General features: G+C 39.4%; 1 protein-coding gene across 3 annotated transcripts in view; it reads right to left on the bottom strand.

Moving 5' to 3' along the window:
- MSH6 (mutS homolog 6) overlaps positions 1-12,029 on the bottom strand; it is a 29,162-nt gene that overhangs the window by 13,858 nt on the left and 3,275 nt on the right. For all 3 annotated transcript variants that reach the window (XM_024224486.2, XM_024224485.2, XM_024224484.2), the window contains exons 2-3: positions 11,385-11,587; positions 6,035-6,204 (exon numbers count right to left, since the gene is read on the bottom strand). In XM_024224486.2, the coding sequence (XP_024080254.1) occupies positions 6,035-6,204; positions 11,385-11,587 (373 nt within the window). The remainder of the gene's footprint in view (positions 1-6,034; positions 6,205-11,384; positions 11,588-12,029) is intronic.

A 12,029-nucleotide genomic window follows, 5' to 3' on the forward strand; every position in this document is an offset into this window, starting at 1 on the left:
CATGATTTTATAGACCTCTGTCTTATCACCCCTTTGTCATTTTGTTTCCAAGCTGAACAGTGCCAGTCTTTAATTTTTCCTCATATGAAAGCTGTTCCATATCATTAATTGTTTTTGTTGCCCTTCTCTATTTTTTCCAATTCTAATACATCTTTTTTGAGATGGGGCAACCAGCACCACATGCACTATTCAAGATGCGGGTGTATCATGGATGTATATAGCGGCGTTTTATTATCTATCCTTTTCCTAATGGTTCTGTTAGCTTTTTTGACTGCTACTGCACACTGAGTAGATGTTTTCAGAGAACTATCCATGATGACTCTAAGATCTTTATTGAGTGATAACAGCTAGTTTAGACCCCCATCATTTTGAATGTACAGTTGGGATTATATTTTCCAATGTGCATTGCTTTGCATTTATCAACACTGAATTTAGTCTGCCATTTTGTTCACTCAGTTTTGTGAGAGCCCTTTGTAACTCTGAGCAGTCAGCTTTGGACTTAATTATCCTAAGTAATTTTGTATAGTATGCAAATTTTGCCACCTCCCTTTTTACTCCCTTTTCCAGATCATTTAGGAATATGGTGAACAGCACTGGTCCCAGGATAGATCTTTGGGGGACAGCCGCTTTTTACCTCTACCTTGGTTTCCTGTCTTCGAACCAGTTACTGAACCACGAGAGGACCTTCCCTCTCATCCCATGGCTGCTTACTTTGCTTAAGAGCCTTTGATATGGGACCTTCTCAAAGGCTTTCTGAAAATCCAAACACCCTATATCGACTGGATCACGTTTGTCCATATGCTTGTTGACACCCTCAAAGAATATTAATAGACAGGTGAGGCATGATTTCCCTTTACAAAAGCAGTGTTGACTCTTCCCCCACATATCAGGTTTATCTGTGTCTCTGATAATTCTGTTCTTTACTATACTTTCAAACAATTTGCTTGGTACTGAAGTTAGGCTTATCGGCTTGTAATTGCCAGAATCGCCTCTGGAGACATTTTTTTAAATGGGTGTTATACTAGTTATCATCCAGTCATCTGGTACAGAGTCTGATTTAAGTGGTAGGTTACATACCACAGTTAGTAGTTCTGCAATTTCATATTTGAGTTCCTTCAGAACTCTTGGGTGAATACCATCTGATCCTGGTGACTTATTACTGTTTACTTTTTATCAGACATGTTCCAAACCACCTCCAGTGACAATCTGGGACCGTTCCTCAGATTTGTCACCTAAAAGAAGCCTTGGGTGTGGGGATCTCCCCTTTATCCTCTGCAGTGAATTAACTTCTCTACAATGGCCTTGTCTTCTGTGAGTGCTCCCTTCATACCTTGATCATCCAGTGGCCGCACTGTTTGGCAAGCTTCCTGCTTCTGATGTACTTAAAAAAAAATTGTTAGTTTTCAAGTCTTTTGCTAGTTGCTCTTCAAATTCTTTTTTGGCCTGCCTAATTAAACTTTTACGCTTGATTTACCAGAGTTTTTGTGTCTTTCTAGTCTCCTCAATAGAAGCTAATGTCCAGTTTTTAAAAGGATGCCTTTTTGCCTCTAACCACTTTTTTACTCTATCTTTTAGCCATGGCAGCATTTTTTGGTTCTCATTTGACAAAACTAATTTTCCATTTTGACCATCTTTTTGGTATTAATAGGAGAAGATGGAATTAAATAATTTCTTTAAATGAATCTTTTTATAGTATTAAGAGATGCCAAACTAAGCTGATACAATCTGATTTTCTATGGAGTATACTGGACTCTTGTACTTTTGCATCAACAACAAATTAATGAAGTTCCATGCTCAAAAGGCCTTCAATCCCAGATTATATAGTCAAAATTATACAATGATCTCTGTAGGGACTTACGCAAAGCCCTGCATCAATACAGGCAGAACCAATAAAAACCTGATGAATTTGATCTCTCCAAGACCTTGCCTTTCTCCTGCCTATATATTTAAGGATCAATCACAATTAGAAATCTAGTTCTTGTTTATTCCCTTTTTTAAAAACAACTATGGAGAAATGAGAAGAAGAATGATCCAGTTCAGTGGTTAGGGTACCAGCCCAGGCCTCTGGTTCGATTCCCTGCTCCGCTACAGACTTGTGATCTTGGGTAAATCACAATCTCTCTGCCTCTGTTTCCCCATCTGTAAAACTGGTGTTACGGCACTTCCCTACCTCACAGAGGTGGTGTAAGGATAAATACATAAAGGACTGTGAGACAATCAGATCCTATGATGGGGGCTATACAAATACGTAAGACAGACAGAACTGGTAGACTTATGACACTGAAAAGATAGAACAAGCTTAAATGTATTAACTGAGGGAAAAGGGCATAGCTGAGTCATGACTGGACCTACTTTCAATGGCTTCAGACTAAATAATGTAATTGTAGCCACTCAGAAGAGAAACATAACCCTGCTTAGCAGTTGCACAGAAATAGTGATGGAGGAGTAAAGATCTGAACCAGTTCCCTTCCCCCACAGTCCCAACTGGCCAGGGGTACTCCCTGCTTGGCTTTCATTTGAGCAGTCCAGCTGCAAGGTGGGATCTTCCCACACATGGAGGCTGCTTGAAGCTGTGCAATCCAATTGCAGTTTAAGAGTATAAAATTCACCAGTCAGCATACCAAATAGCACACTGGATCTTAGTGAATCAGCAAATTTAGACAGTCACACATCAATTAATAATAGCTATGACAAGTTTAAGATGGTTAGTCCCATTTCCTAGAAGCCTCTGCAAAATTAACATTAAAGTGGACACCCTCCTTAAAAACCTAGTCAATTTCAAAACATTGAAATAGAAGTAGTTTCAGGAATACCACCTGCTCAATAGTTCCCTTGCCAATTTTGATTTTCACTATGTTTTAAGACTTTTTCTTCCCTGTTGCTGTCTGAATCACACAAAGCAAGAGAAATGTGAAACAGATCAAAGTGCTGTCAAAACACCCAAAACAAAAACTAAAGTAAGACTTCTTTTTAGAATCACAAAAACAGAGCTGAAAGTGACCTCAAAGTTATGTCTACACTGCAGCTAAGATTTCCAGCACAAGTAGACAGGGTCACGCTAGCTTAGGTTGGGATAGCGTGCTAAAAATAGTGTGGATGTTGCAGCACTGATGGCAGCCTGGGCTAGCCACCACATTCCAAACCCACCTGACCCCTCTCCCCAGGCAGCTAGCAGCACTGATGGTGGCACTGCTATTGTTAGCATACTAGCTCAAGCTGAGCTATCACAGGTCTGTCTTACTCAGACTGGAAATTACGCTTTTCCGCTGCAGTGTAGATAATCCTGCCTCAGCATGGCAGGGTATAAGTATACTTGGACACTCCCTGACATCTGTTTATCTAACCTGTTCTTAAAGGTCAGGGATCCCACAGCCTCCCTAGGTAACCCATTTCCTTTATTCTTTCCAGTTAACTGTAACATAAGTGAAACTGTTGACGCTGTTGCTTTAACAAACTAGTGATGCATGTCTATTTCTTGTGCCGAGTACGTAGCTACTGTATTGGCTATGATTAGAAGTCTAAGTCAAAATTTGCAAAAAATGCATGTTTGTAGTTAGCTTCTGAAATTCATGTTTAAGTGCCTGATTTTAAACACCCCCTTCCTTTTTTAAATCTTGACCCTAGTTTGTGATCAGATGTACTTTTGTCTGCCCTCTCCCACACAAACATTGAACATTAAACCCAATTTTATTCTCACCAAGTTTTCAGTTATTGAAAATTCAGAGCTTAATCAAAACCCCTTACAAGATGCACATTGTAATGGAATTTTGATTTACCTCTGACTGCTCATTTGTATTTACTATTAATGCCACCTGATGTGCTACAAGTGGACTGCACTATTAAATTACATTTCAACAGCTAAAATAGCCAGGAATAATTATAGGCTAAATCAGTGGTTCTTAAACTTTTTTTTTCCTGCAGACCACTTGAAAATTGCTGAGGGTCTCGGCAGACCACTTAATGATCTTTCCAAATGTTGTTTGTAACATTAGCTAACTATTGTAAAGTGCTTTGGATAAAAGCGCTATATAAAAAAAAAAAAAATTTTTTTGTTCCACGAATAAAAGCACACAACTTATTTTAATATCAGTAGTCTGACCTTTCTAATGCAATGGATGTGCCCTCTCCCCCCTGCCGCAGCAGCCCCCGAGTTGGGGCTGGGAAGGGGGGGAGGAGGGGCTCTCCACCACCACAGCAGCCACAGAGCTGAGGCTGGGAAGGAGGAGGGGGGGGGGAAAGGGGTCTCTCCCCAGCAGCCACAGCCCTGGAGCTGGGGAAAGTCGCCTCTTTCTCTGGCTGCCGCAGCCCTGCACACCCCAAATTCCCCCCACCCCCCTCTTCTCACCCCACTTCCCCCTACCCCCTATTCCCCCCAAGGCCACGACCTCACCTTAAATGTGCGTATTCTCCAGGGTCCAGGCACCTAATTAGTGGAGCCACGCCTGCGTGGCTTCATTAATTAGGTGGGTGGCCCTTCATTTTTTCATGTGCAGCCGCCCAGGCGCACACCTTAGAGGGAACTATCCACGGACCACCTGAATGGAGCTCGCGGACCACAGTTTGAGAACCTCTGGGCTAGATCCCTTTTCAGATTATCAAATGCAGGCACTGCATGGTCCATGATTGTAGATCTCTTCAACAAAAAGATCTTAGATCCCACTAATTTCTCCAACATAGCCACCTTCACACTTCAAAATATAACAAATTTATCATGGCCAGATGGAATGCTATATAAGAGCTATCATTCGCAGAAAGCTTCAGAGGTGGGTAAATATCAGAGGTGGGTAAATATTACCCCCATTTTACAGATAGGGATATGGAAGCACAGACTGGCTAAGTGAGACTACAGGTTACACAGGAAGTCAATGGCAGAACAGGAAACAAACCCAAGTCTTAAGACTTCCAGTCTAGTGCCCTATCCACCACAACCTGCTCTCAAGAGAGCCAGCCTTAGCAGTGTGGTGTAGTGGATAGAGCACAGGAGTAGGGTTCAGGAGTCCTGGATTCTAGTCCTTGCTCAGTCACTGGCCTACTGAGTGAGTTTGAGGAAGAGAGAGGTGAAGTAACTTGCCCAGTTTCCCCATCTGTAAAATAGGCATAATGATATTGACCTCCTTTGTAAAGTACTGAAATCAACTGATGAAAAATTCCATATAAAACTAGGTATTATTAAATATTGGAAGGCCTGCATGACAACCTTTTTGCTGTCTCCTCACCACAACCATCCACCATAACCACAGCATTATTATTCATAGGGCTGGGAAAGTTAAGAGTTTTGGGGTTTTTTTGTTTTGTTTTTGTTTTTTTAAAAAAGAACACATCCCTAACTTATTTTATATAAATGAGTGTCTCTCTACCTATCTCCAGTAGAACGGGGCTAGGTCCCCGAAATTCCTGCTAAAGTGGAGTCCAGCTGATTGATCCTGTTTTTTCAAGATTATTTTTGTGAAGAACACACCTAGGAGGTTTTGTGTTTGGTGTTTTTCTTGAAGAAAAATGAAAGCTGTGACAATGTAAAAGAAAATCTTTGAAATCTGTTAAGGAAACCAAAGTGAACATGGGATGAGATGTAAAGTATTTTCATGGATTACAAACTGGCCAGGAGACATGAGTATGAACGAACACCCAATTTTCCACATGACACAAGTTTGTCAGTGAGGGTGCCCCACATTTCTACAATTAAGACCAATGTTTCATATGGATAGTTTGTTCCATAACTGCTCACTCACTATGCTGTTTCTTGTACATTACTCTGAAGTATAAGCTGAGACACTGGTCTGATCCAATATGACAATTCATCTCTTTCCTATGCTTCTACATTCTTCAACAGTAACAATATGCAGGAATACTATTATTTGGCTATTAACAGGTTTCATTAGAACCCAAATTATTTTTGGATTACTCCCGATTCAGACAACTAAAGAGGTTATTGAGAAAGGAAAGGATAAGATGACAACATAACAAATGTGGGCTCTTTTTCCCAGTTCTAACACCATCTCTGCAATGAGATCACAGAAAACAGAAAAAAAGTTACCTCCATCTCTTCCTCATCTTCAGTATCTGAAGGTTCATTGCACACTGCCAGTTCAAGCCGCTTAGTTTTATCTTTGCGCATAGCATCATCTGCCATTTCCATTGCTCTTTTAATTTCAGGCTTTGAACTGTAAAACATACCTCCCCTCTGTGTTTCCCTAACCGCTGAGCCTACAAAACATGCAAATAATAGGTCAGAACCTGAAGCAAAGTCTAGCCTGAGGCCAGTCATCACTGTAGATGCTCACTCTCCGCATTTAAATAAATTATGTTCAAACCACTAGTATCATCCAGCATTTTTGAATCACAAGTCCAATATGACAAGTTCAATGTGAGATTATTCCATCTGACTGATTTTAAACATGTAAACTTATTTGTTCAGCATGAAGAAGTGGGGGCAAGACTTGCCTAAGAGAATTAGTTTGTATATCTGTCCAGTAAAATGTGTACCTAGTGCAAGAACGCTGGATGAGTCTCACATTTCTACAACTGATTAGTCTTGGTCTGAACATTTATCCAATTATAAGAAAACTATTTTCTGGATTTAGCATTTACAATTAAATTCTATATCTGACAGTACCCGTCATGGTTGAAAAACGACAACATTTAACACTGGCAGCGTGAGAGCTCAAATTGAGACTATGATCTGGGAACGGGACCTACTCAAATAGAACCTTATGCCCTTTCTGTGGATCACTTTAAAGAACTCTGGTTGAAATTAGTAATCCAGCTTCTACCCATTGGCTTTTCAGTTAGAACAGAAGTCCCCAAACTGTGGGGCACACACCCCTACAGGGGCATAGAGGAACATCCGGGGGAGTACGCAAAAAACAAAACAATGTAAAACTTTAGAGCCTACAAGTCCACTTCGTCAGACTTCTCGTTCAGCCAATCGCTAAGACAAACAAGTTTGTTTATATTTACGGGAGATAATGCTGCCCACCTGTTATTTACAATGTCACCAGAAAGTGAGAACAGGCATTCACATGGGACTTTTGTAGCCAGCATTGCAAGGTATTTACATGCCAGATATGCTAAACATTCATATGCCCCTTCATGCTTCGGCCACCATTCCAGATGACATGCTTCCATGCAGATGACACTCATTAAAAAAAAAAATAATGCGTTAATTTGTTTGTGACTGAACTCCTTGGGGGAGAATTGTATGTCTCCGGCTCTATTTTACCCGCATTCTGTCATATATTTCCTGTTATAGTAGTCTCAGATGATGACTCAGCACATCTTGTTCATTTTAAGAACACTTTCTCTGCAGATATTTGACAAAATGCAAAGAAAGTACCAACGTAAGATTTCTAAAGATGCTACAGCTCTCAACCCAAGGTTTAAGAATCTGAAGTGCCTTCTAAAATCTGAGAGGGATGAGGTGTGGAGCATGCTTTCAGAAGTCTGAAAAAAGAAATACTCTGATGCGGAAACTACAGAACCCGAACCACTAAAAAAGAAAATCAACCTTCTGCTGGTGGCATCTTACTCCGATGATGAAAATGACCACGCGTCGGTCCGCACTGCTTTGGACTGTTATCAAGCAGAACCCGTCATCAGCATGGATGCACGTCCTCTGGAATGGTGGTTGAAGCATGAAGGAACATATGAATCTTTAGCACATCTGGCATGTAAATATCTTGCCACGCCGGCTACAACAGTGCCTGTTCTCACTTTCAGGTGACATTGTAACAAAGGGCTTGGCTACACTCGCAGCTGTACAGTGCTGTGAGGTAAACCTGTCTTCGTACAGCTGAGTAGAGAAAGCGCTGCAGTCTGTCCACACTGACAGCTGACAGCGCAGTGGCGTGGCCACACTTGCAACATTTGCAGCTGTGTTGGGAGCGGTGCATTATGGGCAGTTATCCCAGCATTCATGTGGCTGCAACGTGCTTTTCGAAACGGGGAGGGTGGGGTGAAGTGTGACAGGGAGTGTGGGGGGAGAGAGAGTGTGCTTTTTGGAGCGTGTCAGCACTCTATTTTGCAAGTTCCGAACTCCCGGCACCCTGCTCATTCATTCACTCACTCAAAGCAAACAGCAAACTGTTTGCTTTTTCTCTGTGGTACGAGCTTTGAAACCGGCACTTCCGCATTCCTGCAGCCGGTCACAACAATGGAGAGGATTGGCCACTTGACAAGGTGATCAGTACAGCGCTGCAGGTTGATTCCTGGTACACACTCACAGGGGAGAGTCGTAGCCACTCCACTGTATCTCTTATGCTTCTCGGGGAGGTGGAGTACCTGCAGCGGTGTACCCAGGGCGATACAGTGCTGTACGTGCCTTGCCAGTGTAGCCGGTCAGTGAGTTACAACGCTGTAACTCGCAAGTGTAGCCAAGGCCAAAGAAGCAGTCAGCATTATCTCCTGCAAATATAAACAAACTTGTTTGTCTGAGCGATTGGCTGAACAAGAAGTAGGACTGAGTGGACTTGCAGGCTCTAAAATTTTGCATTGTTTTATTTTTGAATGCAGTTTATTTTTGTACATAGTTCCACATTTGTAAGTTCAACTTTCATGATAAAGAGATTGCACTACAAGTACTTTTATTAGGTTAATTTAAAAAACTTTTTTTTTTTTACAGTGAAAATACTTGTAATCAAAAAAATATAAAGTGAGCACCATACTCTTTGTATTCTGTGTTGTAATTGAAATCAATATATTTGAAAATGTAGAAAACATCCAAAAATATTTAAATTAATGGTATTCTATTATTAACACTGCAATTAATCACGATTAATTTTTTAATCGCTTGACAGTCCTAAATATAACATACTAACACTTTATCAAGAATCAACAAATCTATATCTTGTCACAATAAACCTTATGACAGCAGTGATTTACTCTAACCTATTTTGACTATGTAATTTTGATATCAGTATAAAACTAACAGTCCTTGGTACAAGTCCTTTATCAGTTTTCCAGTCAAGGTTAATATGCGAGTTACAGACTATGGGAATTGGTTGTGCTAAGTCAGTGAAACAATTCAGAACTTGGACAGTTGCTTAATTATTCAAAGCAGGAACTTAATTCATATTTACCTCTCAGGTACAGATATCAGTAGTTATGCCTTTCCATTCATGCACACTCAACTACATTGCACCTCCCTGAAGTTTATACACCCATTATAAAAAAAAATGAAAATTGCCCAATTATTTAACATCTAATTGTTGGCGTGAAATGCATCTTCATCTTCTGTATGTAATTTTTAATATATCTTCCCCATAGAAAATAAATTCAAGAGTCAAATACAGAGTTAGAAAATATATTAGCATTTTTCAATTTACACGCAGATGGGAGCAAAATAAGGTAAGTAGTTAACAGCTTTTAAAATAAAATTATAAAAAATAAATTATAAACAAATTAATCATGCAATTAAACAATAGAATACCATTTATTTAAATATTTTGGACGTTTTCTACATTTTCAAATATACTGATTTCAATTACAACACAGAATACAAAGTGTACAGTGCTCACTTTATTTTTTATTACAAATATTTTCACTGTAAAAAATAAGTCTTTCAATTCACCTAATACAAGTGCAATCTCTTTATCATGAAAGTTGAACTTACAAATGTAGAACTATATACAAAAAATAACTAATTTGGTTTTATTTTTGAATGCAAACTTTAGAGCCTACAACTCCACTCAATCGTATTTCTTGTTCAGCCAATCGCTCAAACAAGTTTGTTTACATTTTGCAGGAGATAATGCTGCCTGCTTCTTGTTCACAATGTCATCTGAAAGTGAGAACAGGTGTTCTCATGGCACTGTTGTAACCAACGCTGCAATATATTTACATGCCAGATGTGGGTAAAACAGAGCAGGGGACATACAATTCTCCCACAAAGAGTTCAGTCACAATTTAATTAACGCATTTTTTTAAACAAGTGTCATCTGCATGGAAACATGTCCTCTGGAATGGTGGCCCAAGCATGAAGGGGCATACGAATGTTTAGCATATCTGGCATGTAGATACCTTGTAGGGTGACCAGATCTCTCGATTTTATAGGGACAGTCCCGATATTCAGGGCTTTTTCTTATATAGGCGCCTATTACCACCCACCCCCATCCCAATTTTTCACACTTTCTATCTGGTCACTCTAATACCTTGCAATGCTAGCTACAAAAGTGCCATGCAAATGCCTGTTCTCACTTTCTGGTGACATTGTAAAGAAGAAGAAGCGGGCAGCATTATCTCCTGTAAATGTAAACAAACTTGTTTGTCTTAGCAATTGGCTGAACAAGAAGTAGGACTGAGTGGGCTCTGATGTTTTATATGGTTTTGTTTTTGAGTGCAGTTATGTAACAAAACAAAAAAACCACTGCATTTGTAAGTTGCACTTTCACAACAAAGAGATTGCACTACAGTACAGGATATCCTCAGACTTACAACACAATTGGTTCCTGAAAATTGCGTCATAAGTCGAAACGTTGTAATAGGAACCCCAATCCACTCCACTGCAGGACACAATGTCAAAGTCAAAACCAGTGGTCATAAGTCGAATCAGGGTGTCAATTCAGAACCGTCCTAAGTGCTATTCGTCCTAAGTCGAACGTTGTAAAGTCGAGGACTGCCTGTACTTGTATGAGGTGAATTGAAAAGTACTATTTCTTTTATCATTTTTACAGTGCAAATATTTGTAATAAAAATATACACTTTGATTTTAATTACAACAAAGAATACAGTACTCATGAAAATGTAGACAAACATCTGAAATATTTAATAAATTTAAATTGGTATTCTATTGTTTAACAGTGCGATTAAAACTGTGATTAATCACGATTAATTTTTGAGTTAATCACGAGTTAACTGCAATTAATCGACAGCCCTAGTTATATTCAATCTTTGAAACAAGATAAACACTATAATTTAATCTGTTCTGTAATTTCTATTACCATAAAACTTTAATATAATGTATGAATTTAGAAGAAATCAAAGCTGTACTTAGCTAAACCAGCCAAAATCTTAAGGATCACCAGAATTATTTAATCAATGTGTGTCTAATCCTACATCTAATCTATTGTTCTCAGACAAATAGCAATCCTTGAGACATCCCAAGGTCCCCCAGCAAAATCAGGAAAGACCAGGCTTGACATTCTTGATATTTCTAGGGTAATAAAAACAAACAGAAAAATTTTTACAAAATATATACTTTCTATATCCGGAATAAGCAAAAAAGGACAAACCCATTTTTTTTTTGTTTAAAACCCTTTAAAGCAAAGAGTTTCCGTTCAATGGGAAACGGAATTTTCCCTACACAGGAACGTCAGCAGAAGTGTTTATTCCTTTAGACCAAACTGCCTCTCTCCAGTTCCCTTTTCGAATATTTAAGTTACACCTCTTACCTTTATATGGCTTTAAGTATTTAATGCTAACCCAGCCCCTTGTTGGGCTGTCATCAAAAAATTGTACATGTACACGAGAGGATTTTCCTTTCGCTCTGACTAGAGTTCCTTCAGTTGGGTGGTTGTATACAAGACATGGCCACCAGGGGTACCCTTCCATCTTGGCCCAAACCAAATCACCAGGTGAATAATCACAGGAGACACTGCAAACACAGAGACAGAACTTGATTAACAGGTAAAAAGTCCCCAAATCTTTAAGTCAGTCCCTTCATAAAAGTTATAGCACTACTTCTAAGTCAAACTATTTATCAGAAGCTACTAGAGAGACTGGGTTGGTCTCAGCAGGTCTTGGTTGCTCTTGGGTTAACAGTTATATTCTACATGCAAACACTTTTACTGAACACTCCCAAATATCTCTAAAAAACCCAGTAGATTATCTATGGGGTGTAAAAATACCAGACATAATTTAGCTAACAGGGAAAAATCTTCAGAAACAGATTTTCAAGAGCAATTAGCAGACGCAATTAAGAACAGATTTTTAACAGAACTCAGTTCTCACTAAGATACCTAAGGGAAGTGACAGAAATAGGACTGTTGGATGCTGAGGACTTGGAAAAAAAACTGGAAAATAATGGCCTGCTTTTC

Source organism: Terrapene carolina, unplaced genomic scaffold (assembly GCF_002925995.2).
Source record: "Terrapene carolina triunguis isolate 2854851 unplaced genomic scaffold, T_m_triunguis-2.0 Scaffold742, whole genome shotgun sequence".
Taxonomy (NCBI): Eukaryota; Metazoa; Chordata; order Testudines; family Emydidae; genus Terrapene; species Terrapene triunguis.